The sequence below is a fragment of the Mustelus asterias genome, unplaced genomic scaffold (assembly GCF_964213995.1).
Source record: "Mustelus asterias unplaced genomic scaffold, sMusAst1.hap1.1 HAP1_SCAFFOLD_2604, whole genome shotgun sequence".
Taxonomy (NCBI): domain Eukaryota; kingdom Metazoa; phylum Chordata; class Chondrichthyes; order Carcharhiniformes; family Triakidae; genus Mustelus; species Mustelus asterias.
The window spans coordinates 1-14681 of record NW_027592549.1 but is presented as its reverse complement, the minus strand read 5'-3'; the positions used below and the strand labels follow the sequence as shown (position 1 = coordinate 14681).

General features: G+C 49.6%; 1 protein-coding gene across 1 annotated transcript in view; it reads left to right on the top strand.

Annotated features, from left to right (window-relative positions):
- The window catches only part of rab4b (RAB4B, member RAS oncogene family), a 30772-nt gene extending 18592 nt beyond the window's left edge, over positions 1-12180 (top strand). The window contains exons 5-7 of the mRNA XM_078207688.1: positions 5319-5473; positions 7682-7777; positions 12020-12180. Of these exons, the coding sequence (XP_078063814.1) occupies positions 5319-5473; positions 7682-7777; positions 12020-12135 (367 nt within the window). The 3' untranslated portion in view covers positions 12136-12180. The remainder of the gene's footprint in view (positions 1-5318; positions 5474-7681; positions 7778-12019) is intronic.
- The last annotated feature ends 2501 nt before the right edge of the window (positions 12181-14681 follow it).

The window sequence follows — 14681 nt, the reverse complement described above, 5'->3', positions numbered from 1 at the left end:
ACTGTCCGTGTGGAGTCTGCATGTTCTCCCCGTGGGTTTCCTCCGGGTGCTCCGGTTTCCTCCCACAGTCGGAAAGGCGTGTTGGTTGGCCGTGCTAAATTCGCCCTCAGTGGATACCCAAACAGGCACCAGAGTGTGGCGACCAGGGGATTTTCACAGTAACTTCACTGCAGTGTTAATGGAAGCCGACTCGTGACACTAATAAATAAACTTGAAACTTTACTTTAACTTTAAACTATGAACGATTTCTAAAATGGAAGCAGATAAGAGAATGGACTGTGCCCTTTCAGTCATTTTTAGTTTTGTTTATTCTTCGCAATTATCCTTGATGCCTGAGGCACAGTTTGCACTGAAAAGCGTTCATTGTTCTTTTAAAGAATCAATGTTCAATTATCTCTGTCCCTTAGCACAAACTGTATCATGGTGACGCATGTCAGAAAAACCTCCCTTTCTTAGAAACTGGAAAATCTCTGAATTGTATTTTGACAGCAGCTAAACAACCAATTTTAATGTCTCGGCTGCCTCGCACCAGTTTTTAAACCACTTTATTTTGTCTCTCTATAATCATATTTTTAAAACGAGTGTCTATATTTTCCTGTGACGTGCGGTTGATTTGATTTTATTATTGTCACGCACTGGGATACAATGAAAGGAATTGATTCTTGCGCGCTATACAGACAAAGCATACCATTCATAGAGTGCGTAGGGGAGAAGGAAAGAGGAGGGTGCAGAATGTAGTGTGTTACAGTCGCAGCTAGGGCGTAGAGTTGGAGGCGGCACAATGGTTAGCACTGCTGCCTCACAGCGCCAGTGCCCCAAGTTCGATTCCAGGCTTGGGCCACGGGTGGAGTCGGCACGTTCTCCCCGTGTCTGCGTGGGTTTCCTCCGGGTGCTCCGATTTCCTCCCACAGTCTGAAAGACGTGCTGGTTAGGTGCGTTGACACGAACAGGCGCCAGAATGTGGCGACTAGGGGAATTACACAATAATGTCATTGCAGTGTTAACGTAAGCCTTACTTGTGACTAATAAACTTTTACTTAAGAAAGATCAGCTTAATATATGGTAGGTCCATTCAAAAGTGTCATGGCAGCAGGGAAGAAGCTGTTCTCGAGTCCACATGACCTCAGACTTTTGTATCCTTTTTCCTAACGGAAGAAGGTGGAAGAGAGAATGTCCGGGATGCGTGGGGTCCCTGATTATGCTGGCTGCTTTGCCGAGGCAGCAGGAAGTGTAGACAGAGTCAATGGATGGGAGGCTGGTTTGCGTGATAGACTGGATATATTCACAACCCTTTGTAGTTCCTTGCGGTCTTGGTCAGAGCAGGAGCCCATACCAAGCTGTGATGCAACCGGATATGATGCTTTCTCTGGTGCATCTATAAAAATTGGTGAAAGTCATAGCGGACGTGCCAAATTTCCTTAGCCTCCCGAGTGTCTTTGTTAACAGATTGTATTCTGCTTCAGTTATTCTGGAGGAGGAAATGTAGGTGGTGTACAGCTGGTTTTAAAAATAGGCACAGTCCCTGTTCCCCCCCCCCCCCCACACCCCATTACATTGCAGTCCCTGTGACAGACTTATTGGTAACATCTCCAACTCACTGAGTTTGTTCCTCAATTACTCTGCTACTGTGTGCACAGGGAGTCTTCAAATCATTAAGTACAGAAACAGAATGTGAATAACTAGAATATGCTAAAGACATAATACTGTGGCTTCTAGAAATACGGAATATAAACAGGATTGTTGGAAGCTCTCAAGCCGCACAGCGAATAGGATCGTAAGATTATAGGAGCAGAATTCAGCCCGTCAAGTCTTCGATCATGGCTGATATGTTCCTCAACCACATTATCCCACCTTTTCCCATAATCTTTGAACCCCCTTACCCATCAAGAACCTATCTATCTCTGTCTTAAATGCACTTAATGACCCGGCCTCCTCTGTGGCAATGAATTCCACAGATTCACCACCCTCTGGCTGAAGAAATTCCTCCTCCGCTTCTAAAGGGTCACCCCTTTACTCTGAGGCTGTGCCCTCGGACCCTAGTCTCTCCCACTAATGGAAACACCCTCTCCACTCTACCCCCCCCTCCCCCTTAAATCGATCTAAACTCCATCGAGTACAGACCCAGAGCCCTCAGACGCTCTTCATATGTCAAGCTTTTCATTCCCGGATCATTTTCGTGAACCTCCTCTGGACCCTCTCCAAAGTCACCACATCCTTCCTTGGATACGGGGCCCATAATTGCTCACAATATTCCAAATAAAATAGCAAATAACAGCAAAGAGCTCACTTGGGAATTAAATCCAGGACTTCTCGCAAACTCTTGGGTTGTATAATTCGATTTTTAAAAATCTGGAATTAAAAGTCTTAAGGATGACCACGAGACCATTGTCGATTGTTGTAGAATAGAATCCCTACAGTGCAGAAGGAGGCCATTCAGCCCGTCAGCCCGACAACAGCCCCACCCTGCTAATCCCCCCAACACGAAGTAACCAATCGACCTAACCCGCACATCTTTGGAGTGTGGGAGGAAACCAGAGAAAACCCACGCAGACACGGGGAGAACATGCAAACTCCGCACAGACAGTGACCCAAGGCCAGAATTGAACCCGGGTCCCTGGCGCTGTGAGGCAGCCCGCGCTAACCACTGTGCTGCCCTCAAAAACCCATCTGGTTCACTAATGTCCCTTTAGGGAAGGAAATCTGCTGTCCTTACCTGGTCTGGCCTACACTCCAGAGCCACAGCAATGTGGTTGACTCTTAAATGCCCTCGAGTAATAAATGTGGGCCCAGCCGGCGACGCCCACATCCCATGAAGGAATAAAGACACCCAAAGTAAGAATCGCACCTCTAGAGCAGCAAGCCATCACTTTGGAGAGAGAGAGAATTAACATTCTGGCCACTGACTTGAAGTACAAGCTGCCTTTCTCTCTCCGACCTGAGTCTTTCCAGCTTTTCTGTCTGATTCATGGCAAATGCTAAGTAAAGTACTTTTCTTTCCCAGTCTGGTTTACAAAGGTGGCCATTCTCGAATCAGTATTTGTCTTCCCCTCTATCATTTCCTGTTCTTAAGTTTTCTTTAGCCTGTTGTGTTTCCAGTTGAACTGATTTTTCCTTTCCCATCAGTCCAGTTGCCAATCAAGTTGTACCTCATCAACTTGTATCGCGTCTTCGAGGTAATGGAGCATTCTGAGATATTTTTGCTCGACTACAAGTCTGAGGCAGTCATACTGAGACGCTGTAGTATTTTGTTGATGCCTTTTGACCCATTCTGAGTCAAAAAACAGAAAATGCTGGAAAATCTCAGCAGGTCTGACAGCATCTGTGGAAAGAGAATAGAGGCAACGTTTCGCGTCTGGATGACCCTTCATCTGAGTTGATGTTCTGACAAAGGGTCTTCCAGGCTCCAAACGTTGGCTCTATTCTCTCTCCACAGATGCTGTCAGACCTGCTGAGATTTTCCAGCATTTTCTGTTTTTGTTTCAGATTCCGGCATCTGCAGTAATTTGCCTTTCGCACTCTTGAGATCATCCTGGCCCTGGGTGCAGTGCAGAGAAGGTTCGGGGGGCTGATTTATCGCATTAAATGACGAGATAAAGATTTTTAAAACTCCAGGCACTTCAGATTCACCCATACTGAACGGCACGGTGGCACAGTGGCAAACACTGCTGCCTCATGGTGCCAGGGACCTGGGTTCAATTCTGGCCTCGGGTCACTGTGTGGAGTCTGCATGTTCTCCCTGTGTCTGCGTGGGTTTCCTCCGGGTTTCCTCCCACACTCCAAAAATGTGCGGGTTAGGTTGATTGGCCATGCTAAATTGACCCTCGTGTCAGGGGGATTAGCAGGGTAAATACGTGGCCACAGTAAGAAGTCTCAACACCAGGTTCAAATCCAACAGGTTTATTTGGTAGCACAAGCTTTTGGAGCGCTGCTCCTTCATCAGGTGAAGAAAGCTCGTGCTACCAAATAAACCTGTTGGACTTGAACCTGGTGTTGTGAGACTTCTTACTGTGCCCACCCCAGTCCAACGCCGGCATCTCCACATCATAAATATATGGGGTTACAGGAATAGGGTGGGATTGTGGTCAGTGCAGACTTGATGGGCCGAATGGCCTCCTGCACCGTAGGAAGAGTTGTGTTACTTTTGCTAAATGAATTGGCCAATGCAGCACAAAGGGGTGTGAATCTGGTTAAAAGCAAACGTCAAACTGCGTGGGGAGCAGACTTCCTGATAAGGGAATGGAGGTAAAGCTGTGGAAAGGTTGACTGGTGTGTTGGTGGGACCGCAGGTTTTGATAGGAAGGTCAGCAAGGTATACCAACGGCTTCATGTCTGCACTAACCTTCCTGAACTGCTGGAGTTGACCAATATGATTCCGAGAGAGCTCCGAGTGAGAGGAAAATGAAGGAATCTTCACATCAGCGACAGGCTGGTTGTAAAATGGGATATAAGAGCAGAGGAAGGCCATTCAGCCCCATGAGCCTTTCATTTCATTGTGATCGGTACAGACTTGATGGACCGAGTGGCCTCCTTCTGCACTGCAGTGCAGAAGGAGGCCACTCGGCCCATCAAGTCTGTACCGATCACAATCCCACCCAGGCCCTATTCCCGCATTTACCTTGCTCATCCCCCCGACGCTAGGGTCAATTTAGCACAGCCAATCCACCTAACCAGCACGTCTTTCTGGCTGTGGGAGGAAAACCGGAGCACCCGGAGGAAACCCACGCAGACACGGGGAGAACGTGCAAGCTCCGCACAGACAGTGGCCCGAGGCTGGAATTGAACCGGGGACCCTGGTGCTGTGAGGCAGCAGTGCTAACCACTGTGTCACCGTGCCGCCCATAAATGCCACCATGCTGCCCATAGATTGCATTGGTTGAGCCAAGTGGCGAGTTTCTGAGCTAGTATATCCTGACTTATCTCTCGTATCCATCCACCCACCTTTTTGTTAAGTTTAAAGGTTTATTTACTTATTGTCACAAATAGGCTTACATTAACACTGCAATTAAGTTAATGTGAAAATCCCCTAGTCGCCACATTCCGACGCCTGTTCGGGTAACACTGAGGGAGAATTTAGCACGGCCAATCCACCCTAACCAGCACGTCTTTCGGACTGTGGGAGGGAACCCACGCAGACACGGGGAGAACGTGCAAACTCCACGCAGACATTGACCCAAGCTGCGAATTGACCTGGATTCCTGGCACTGAGGCAGCGGTGCTGACCACCGTGCTGCCCCTTGGTTCAGGTACCCTTCAGAACCTTACCCAACAGAAAATAAATGTAACCCATGTCCTTTTTTTTTTTGTCTTACCCTGTGAAGCCGTGAGACGTACAACGCACTTACAAACTGGCTGACCGATGCCCGGACGCTTGCCAGTCCCAACATTGTCATTATTCTCTGCGGGAACAAGAAGGACCTGGATGCAGATCGAGAGGTCACGTTCTTGGAGGCATCACGCTTTGCACAAGAAAATGGTAACTCTTCACCCGTTCAGTTGTTACCCCGCCAAGCTGAGCATTTGCTGCTCTGAGGAAAGACCTTTGACCTGTTCATTGGGCAGTTGTTGGCTTTGACCTTGACCCAGCCAAGGTTGCCATCCAGGGGGGAACCTGTACAGAAAGTTGAGGCCTCTGTAAGCATCGAGTTTAGTCCTACCCCCAACCCTTGATCGTTGCCCCTCCTGAAGACTGCCTCACCCCAGAGTCATTCTTTGTGAATCGAACATTGTACATCAGCGTGCTGTTTGACCAAGGGGGGCTTCACTGCCAATCCTGATCTCATTCTCACTCAAATGTCCAACTTTCCAGCACTGGTCACTGGTGATCAATAGTAGTAAACCTAATGGATGTTTTTGCCCTTCTCTGCAAACACAAGGGTGGTACAGTGGCACAGTGGTTAGCACTGCTGCCTCTCAGCGCCAGGGACCCGGGTTCAATACTGGCCTCGGATGACTCTGTGTGGAGTTTGCATGTTTTTCCCATGTCTGCGTGGCTTTCCCCTCTCAGTCTGAAAGATGTGCGGGTTAGGTGCATTGGCCATGCTAAATTGAGCCTTAGTGTCAGGGGGACTAGCTAGGGTAAATGTGTGTGGTTATGGAGATAGACTCTGGGTGCGATTGTGGTCAGTGTAGACTTGATCGGCCGAATGGCCTCCTCCTGCACTGTAGGATTCTATGTTCTCAGTCCTTGGCCTGGCTCAGAGCAGGGACCGAATGTTGGGAGCGCTGGAAAATCCTGATCAGAAAAGTGACTGAAAGAATCGAATAAATGATCAGAAGTCCCGGACCCTGTGTTGTGTTTTTTTGGTCTTCACTGACCCAGGGACAGAAGCACTGTTTGTGGCACCCCAGTTAATATCAGCCAAACTCCGTGTGATATAATACCTGTGACCTTCTGCTCTTTGAGACCCTTCACTGCACCACAGAGAACACATAGAATCATACAGTGCAGAAGGAGGCCATTCGGGCCATCAGGTCTGCACCGACCACAATCCCACCCAGGTCCTATCCCCATAAACCCATACATTTGCCCTAGCTAGCCCCTCTGACACTAAGGGGCAATTTAGCATGGCCAATCCATCTAACCCGCACATCTTTGGAGTGTGGGAGGAAACCGGAGCACCCGGAGGAAACCCACACTGACACGGGGAGAACGTGCAGACTCCACACAGACGGTGACCCAAGCCGGGAATCGAACCCGGGTCCCTGGCACTGTGAGGCAGCAGTGCTAACCCGCTGTGCCACCGCTGGCCCTGCACCTGGCCACCAAGCCCATTTGTGTTTCCCACAATCCCAGGGTCATTCACCATCTGGAACGCACTGCCTGAAAGAGCAATGGAAGCTGATCCAATAGCGCCTTCCTGAAAGAGAATGGGATTTGATTTATTATTGTCACATGTATTAGCATACAGTGAAAAGTATTGTTTCTTGCGCACTATACAGACAAAGCATACCGTTCATAGAGAAGGAAAGGAGGGAGTGCAGAATGTAGTGTTACAGTCATAGCTAGGGTGTAGAGAAAGATCAGCTTAATGCGAGGTAGGTCCATTCAAAAGTCTGACAGCAGCAGGGAAGAAGCTGTTCTTGAGTCGGTTGGTACGTGACCTCAGACTTCTGTATCTTTTTCCTGACGGAAGAAGGTGGGAGAGGGAATGTCTGGGGCGTGTGGGGTCCTTAATTATGCCGGTTGCTTTGCTGAGGCAGCGGGAAGTGTTGATGTGCAAGGGATTAATTATGCAGGGCTATGGGGAGAGAGCAGGAAGAGTGCGGATGGATTGGGTAGCGCTTTCAAAGCCCAGCACTCGCATGATCGGCTAAATGGCTGCCTTCTATTTGTAAGAATCTTAGTGGAGGCTGCGACTCGGGTATTCCTGAGCAAGCCAGCCACCAGGGAACACGTGACAGGCAAGAACTGAACATGTTGACCTGTGCAGAGGCAGCTGTCAGCCCCAAGATCAGTGAGGCAAGAGGTAAACCCCAAGATCAGTGAGGAAAGAGTCGGTTGTAAGCCCCAGGTCAGTGAGGCGCCATTAGCGAGTGTGGGAGTGTTATGCGAATTGTTTCCCTGTCTGGGCCTTGCGACTCCTGAGGGCCCCAATGGTGCGTGCTGTGTGCCCGGAACCTCTGGTGAAAGTGTGCGAGTGTGAGAAACGGTTCACGAGCTCTTTTGGTTTTCCCGGCACAGAGCTGATGTTTCTGGAGACCAGTGCGCTGACTGGAGAAAATGTGGAAGAAGCATTTCTGAAGTGTGCTAGGACCATTTTAAATAAAATCGAATCAGGTAAAAACCAAATCATTTATTACACGCTTTTCTATCTTTCACCTGCTGACAAGTCACGGTTATCACACTCTCTCCACCCCCTCCTCCCTTAGCTTTGCTGATGAGGAAGTTCCAAGAGCAATTAAGGCCTTTAGTTACCCAAAAGTGGTTGTTCTTTACTTGTTGGCCCAGGTTCCAAGTGTTGACAAGTTGATAGTCAAGTGACACTTGATGTCTAGATGTACATCGGCCTGCAGGGTAGCAATTGTAATGTATCCGACTGCCCATGTTGTGTCCATCGCCCCCCTGCCCCCAAGCTGGGTCACCCTTCTTCCCCACCCCATCCCCCTAAACCTGACCGTTCCAGATCTTGTATAACCAAGGGCTTCAGTTACTTTTCTGTGGTAGAACCCTTAGCCGTGTCTCCTCACTCAGGTGACTGCTAAAAGATCTCATCTCTCTATTTCAAAACCGAGTGAGGGGCACTTGGTGCGTCACTGCTCTCTCAAGCCAAGGGCAAACTGCGTTAGCTGGTCACGAATCCCAGTGTTATTGTATATTTGTGTCGTGAGAACATAGAACATAGAACATTACAGCGCAGTACAGGCCCTTCGGCCCTCGATGTTGCGCCGACCAGTGGTACCAATCTAAAGCCCCTCTAATCTATACTATTCCAATATCATCCATATGTTTATCCAATAACCACTTGAACGCTCTCAACGTTGACGAGTCCACCACTGCTGCAGGCAGGGCATTCCACGCCCTGACTACTCTCTGAGTAAAGAACCTACCTCTAACATCTGTCCTATATCTCTCACCCCTCAATTTAAAGCTATGTCCCCTCGTGCTAGCCAACACCATCCAAGGAAAAAGGCTCTCACTATCCACCCTATCTAATCCTCTGATCATCTTGTATGCCTCTATTAAGTGACCTCTTAACCTTCTTCTCTCTAACGAAAACAACCTCAAGCCCCTCAGCCTTTCCACATACGATTTTCCCACCATACCAGGCAACATCCTGGTAAATCTCCTCTGCACCCTTTCCAACACTTCCACATCTTTCCTATAATACGGCGACCAGAACTGTACGCAATACTCCAAATGTGGCCGCACCAGAGTTTTGTACAGTTGCAGCATGACCTCCTGGCTCCGAAACTCAATCCCTCTACCAATAAAAGCTAACACACCGTACGCCTTCTTAACAACCCTATCAACCTGGGTGCCAACTTTCAGGGATCTATGCACATGGACACCCAGATCCCTCTGTTCATCCACACTACCAAGTATCTTACCATTAGCCCAGTACTCTGTATTCCTGTTACTCCTTCCAAAGTGAATCACCTCACATTTTTCCGCATTAAACTCCATTTGCCACCTCTCAGCCCAGCTCTGCAGCTTATCTATGTCCCTCTGTAACCTGCCACTTCCCTCCGCACTGTCTACAACTCCATTGACTTTAGTGTCATCCGCAAATTTACTAATCCATGGCTGCCATGTTTGCCTCAAGTCACATTCATGTGAAATAGATTTCAGTGCTGCACTTTCCTGGCAGCACGGTGGCACAGTGGGTTAGCACTGCTGCCTCACAGCGCCAGGGACCCGGGTTCAATTCCCGGCTTGGGTCACTGTCTGTGCGGAGTCTGCACGTTCTCCCCCGTGTCTGCGTGGGTTTCCTCCGGGTGCTCCGGTTTCCTCCCACACCAAAGATGTGTGGGTTAAGTGCATTGGCCATGCTTAGTGTCCCGGGGTGTGTAGATTAGGAGGGTTAATGAGGTAAATATGTGGAATTATGCAGATGGGGCCTGGGTGGGACTGTTGTCAGTGCAGACTCAATGTGGGCCGAATGGCCTCCTGCACTGTAGGGTTTCAATGAGTATTCGTGCCTTCAGCCCCAAGGCCCTAAACTTCGAAATTCCCCTCCATACACCTTGCTGAACCCTTCCTGTCCTAAGATTGTCCTCAAAGTCTACCGTTGACCAAACGTTTAGTCACCTGCCCCAGTGTCTGCATGTGGCTCACGGTCAAATTGTGTTTGCAACTACCCTATGATGTGTAGTTTATTGCATTGAAGGTGCTACATTAGTGGAAGTTGTCGATTCGGTGAGTTGAGAAGATGTGGTATAGCTATCCTTCCATGTTTTGTGAAATTAATATTTGATTTATTACTGTCACCTACAATTCTACAGTGCAGAAGGAGGCCATTTGGCCCATTGAATCTGCACCAACCACAATCCCACCCAGGCCCTATCTTCATAACCCCATGCATTTACCTTAGCTAGCCCCCCTGACACGAAGAGGCAATTTAGCATGGCCAATCCACCTAACCTGCACATCTTCGGACTGAGGGAGGAAACCGGAGCACCCGGAGGAAACCCACACAGATACGGGGAGAACATGCAGACTCCACATAGGCAGTGACCCAAGCCGGGAATCGAACCCGGGACCCTAGCACTGAGGCAGCAGTGCTAACCACTGTGCCACCATGCAGCCCCATGTATTAGTATACAGTGAAAAGTATTGTTTCTTGCCTGCTATACAGATAAAGCATACCGTTCATAGAGAATATTCCAGTGAAGGAGAGGGATTGCCAGTATGTTTTATTGTGGGGCAGTTTTTTGGGCAGGATTAGGAGCCCTGTGGGTTTCTGGGCATTTCTCAGGACGCTGAGGTGCCAATGATGGGTTTGCCAAGGTGATTACCTATATGGACCTGTTGTCCAGCTGCAGAGATTGATTTTGCTGGGTTTAAAAAGTGGCTCGTTCTGCTTATTCTGCTGTGCAGTCCCAGCCTGTTCTGCCTCCACCAACTCCTGTCTTAAAAGGGCAAACTCCCCTCACCGCGTCGCCATTCTTCACTTGTTGCTCTGTGCAGTGCGAGCTGGCACAGAGGATCGGAAGGGCACAAATCAGAAATAGCCTGATTCTGTCTGCATCTAACGTCCCCCACCTCCCCAACAAGAACAGCCTTCGGGAATGAGAGTGCCCCTTTCCAACCAAGAATCCCTGTGACCAGGGGAGCAACTCCACCACTCCCTTTGTTTGAAAATAGCCAACTCCGTAGAGCTAGTGGGAGTCGAGCTCATGTGGGTCAGTATGAGCTAACGAGGCACAGTGGGTTAGCACTGCTGCCTCACAGCTCCAGCGACCTGGGTTCGATTCCCGGCTCGGGTCACTGTCTGTGTGGAGTTTGCACGTTCTCCCCCCGTGTCTGCGTGGGTTTCCTCCGGGTGCTCCGGTTTCCTCCCGCAGTCCAAAGATGTGCAGGTTAGGTGGATTGGCCATAAATTAACCCTAGAACAAGGAAAGTTACAGCACAGGAACAGGCCCTTTGGCCCTCCAAGCCTGCACCGACCATGCTGCCCGTCTGAACTAAAACCCCCGAGCCTTCCGGGGGGCCATATCCCTCAATTCCAATCCTATTCGTGTATTTGTCTAGATGCCCCTTAAAAGTGTCGGTGATTAGCAGCGCAGGAATGGGGTCTGGGTGGGATTGTTATCGGTGCAGGCTCTATTGGCCAAATGGCCGCCTCCTGCACTGTAGGGATTCTATGTGCGGGCTAGGTGGATTGGCCATGCTTAAAAAAAAAAAACAATTGCCCCTTAGTGTTGGGGGGGGAAATGAGCAGGATAAACACGTGGCGTGACGGGGACAGGGCCTGGGTGGGACTAAAACCAAATTACTGCAGGTGCTGGAATCTGAAACCAAGAAGAGAAAACGCTGGAAAATCTCAGCGGGTCTGGCAGCATCTGGAAGGAGAGAAAAGAGCTGACGTTTCCAGTCCAGATGACCCTTTGTCAAAACTAAAAGGCATGAAAAGTGGGAGATATTTATACTGCAGGGGGTGGGAATGAAAGATGAGTCACAGCCGCAGAAACCAGGAGAAAGGCTGCTAATGGCAGCCCCTCAGAGAGAGTAAAGGGTGTGAATGGCCAACTGGCAGAGAAGCCAAAATGAAGAAGTTGGTGGGGGAGAAAAATGGATGGGACACCCTGGGTGGGATAGTTGTCAGTGCAGGCTCGATGGGCTGAATGGTCTCCTTCTGTACTGTAGGGATTCTATGATTCTGTTGTGACCTGTTTGCCGCACTTGCCTTAACCTGATGGCTGTCTGTGTTTGGGCCAAGTTACCCCGTTAATCTTAATGGATTCTCTTTCCCCCACATTGTGTGTGCGGTGTGCAGCACCCTAGCTTTCTAACGGGGCCAGGCAGAAGGGACAACCCATCTCTCCCTTTTTTTTAAATTTATTTTTGCAAACCTTGCAGGTGAGCTAGACCCCGAGCGAATGGGCTCGGGAATCCAGTACGGTGATGCCTCGTTACGTCAGCTGCGCCAACCAAGGGGTATGCAGACACAAAACAAACAGCAGTGCAACTGTTAGGCATGGTGACAGGGACTTGATGCTGCAGAGCTCACGACAAAGAAGGTAAGGTCGACGGGCGTTCAGGAGGTGGGGGGGGGGGGGTTCTCCGCTTTGAGACAGTGCACCCAGAATGGGACTGGGTCGATGGGGTCCACTTACAAGTTAACATTGTACAGGCTAAGCTTGCGTTCCCGTGAGTATAGAAGACAAAGGACTGAGGGGGATCTTAAATGAGTTAAGTGGTGGGGTGGATGGAAGGAAACTATTTCCTCTGGCGAGAGTCCAGGACAAGAGGCTGTAACCTTGAAGTTAAAATCTTGCCATACGGGGACGAAGCCCGGAACGCCGCTTCTCTCTCAGGGGAGTGGAAACTTGAAAGCCGTCAGGCCAAAAAAAAATGTTTATTTCTTTGTGGGATGTGGGTGTCGCTGGCTGGACCAGCATTGATTACTCATTCCTAGTTGCCCTTGCTTGGCCATTTCAGAGTCAACCACATTGCTGTAGGTCTGGAGTCAGATGTAGGTGGGGTTGGGTATATTAAAAATGATGTATAAATACTCTAACACGGTGTCTACCTGCTGAGTAGGAAATAGACAATTTTCCACTAAAATGAAAATTTTGAAAAATGACTTGTTCTGAAGTAGTGGCTGAGGCCTACCCATGAATAACAGAGCTTTACTCTGTATCTAACCCCCTGCTGTATCTGTCCTGGGAGTGTTTGATGGGGGCAGTGTAGAGGGAGCTTTACTCTGTATCTAACCCCGTGCTGTACCTGTCCTGGGAGTGTTTGATGGGGGCAGTGTAGAGGGAGCTTTACTCTGTATCTAACCCCGTGCTGTACCTGTCCTGGGAGTGTTTGATGGGGGACAGTGTAGAGGGAGCTTTACTCTGTATCTAACCCCGTGCTGTACCTGTCCTGGGAGTGTTTGATGGGGGACAGTGCAGAAGGAGCTTTACTCTGTATCTAACCCCATGCTGTACCTGTCCTGGGAGTGTTTGATGGGGGACAGTGGAGAGGGAGCTTTACGCTGTATCTAAACCCGTGCTGTTCCTGTCCTGGGAGTGTTTGATGGGGACAGTGTAGAGGGAGCTTTACTCTGTATCTACCCCGTGCTGTTCCTGTCCTGGGAGTGTTTGATGAGGGACAGTGTAGAGGGAGCTTCACCCTGTATCTAACCCCGTGCTGTTCCTGTCCTGGGAGTGTTTGATGGGGGACAGTGCAGAGGGAGCTTTACTCTGTATCTAACCCCGTGCTGTTCCTGACCTGGGAGTGTTTGATGAGGGACAGTGTAGAGGGAGCTTTACTCTGTATCTAACCCCGTGCTGTAGCTGTCCTGGGAGTATTTGATGAGGGACAGTGTAGAGGGAGCTTTACTCTGTATCTAACCCCGTGCTGTTCCTGTCTTGGGAGTATTTGATGGGGGACAGTGCAGAGGGAGCTTTACTCTGTATCTAACCCCGTGCTGTACCTGTCCTGGGAGTGTTTGATGGGGGACAGTGTAGAGGGAGCTTTACTCTGTATCTAACCCCGTGCTGTACCTGTCCTGGGAGTGTTTGATGGGGGACAGTGTAGAGGGAACTTTACTCTGTATCTAACCCCGTGCTGTACCTGTCCTGGGAGTGTTTGATGGGGGACAGTGTAGAGGGAGCTTTACTCTGTATCTAACCCCGTGCTGTACCTGTCCTGGGAGTGTTTGATGGGGGACAGTGTAGAGGGAGCTTTACTCTGTATCTAACCCCGTGCTGTACCTGTCCTGGGAGTGTTTGATGGGGACAGTGTAGAGGGAGCTTTACTCTGTATCTAACCCCGTGCTGTACCTGTCCTGGGAGTGTTTGATGGGGACAGTGTAGAGGGAGCTTTACTCTGTATCTAACCCCCTGCTGTATCTGTCCTGGGAGTGTTTGATGGGGACAGTGTAGAGGGAGCTTTACTCTGTATCTAACCCCGTGCTGTTCCTGTCCTGGGAGTGTTTGATGGGGGACAGTGTAGAGGGAGCTTTACTCTGTATCTAACCCCGTGCTGTACCTGTCCTGGGAGTGTTTGATGGGGGACAGTGCAGAAGGAGCTTTACTCTGTATCTAACCCCATGCTGTACCTGTCCTGGGAGTGTTTGATGGGGGACAGTGGAGAGGGAGCTTTACTCTGTATCTAACCCCGTGCTGTACCTGTCCTGGGAGTGTTTGATGGGGACAGTGTAGAGGGAGCTTTACTCTGTATCTAACCCCGTGCTGTAGCTGTCCTGGGAGTATTTGATGAGGGACAGTGTAGAGGGAGCTTTACTCTGTATCTAACCCCGTGCTGTTCCTGTCCTGGGAGTGTTTGATGGGGACAGTGCAGAGGGAGCTTTGCTCTGTATCTAACCCCGTGCTGTAGTTGTTGTGGGAGTGTTTGATGGGGACAGTGCAGAGGGAGCTTTACTCTGTATCTAACCCCGTGCTGTTCCTGTCCTGGGAGTGTTTGATGAGGGACAGTGTAGAGGGAGCTTTACTCTGTATCTAACCCCATACTATACCTGTCTTGGGAGTATTTGATGGGGGACAGTGCAGAGGGAGCTTTACTCTGT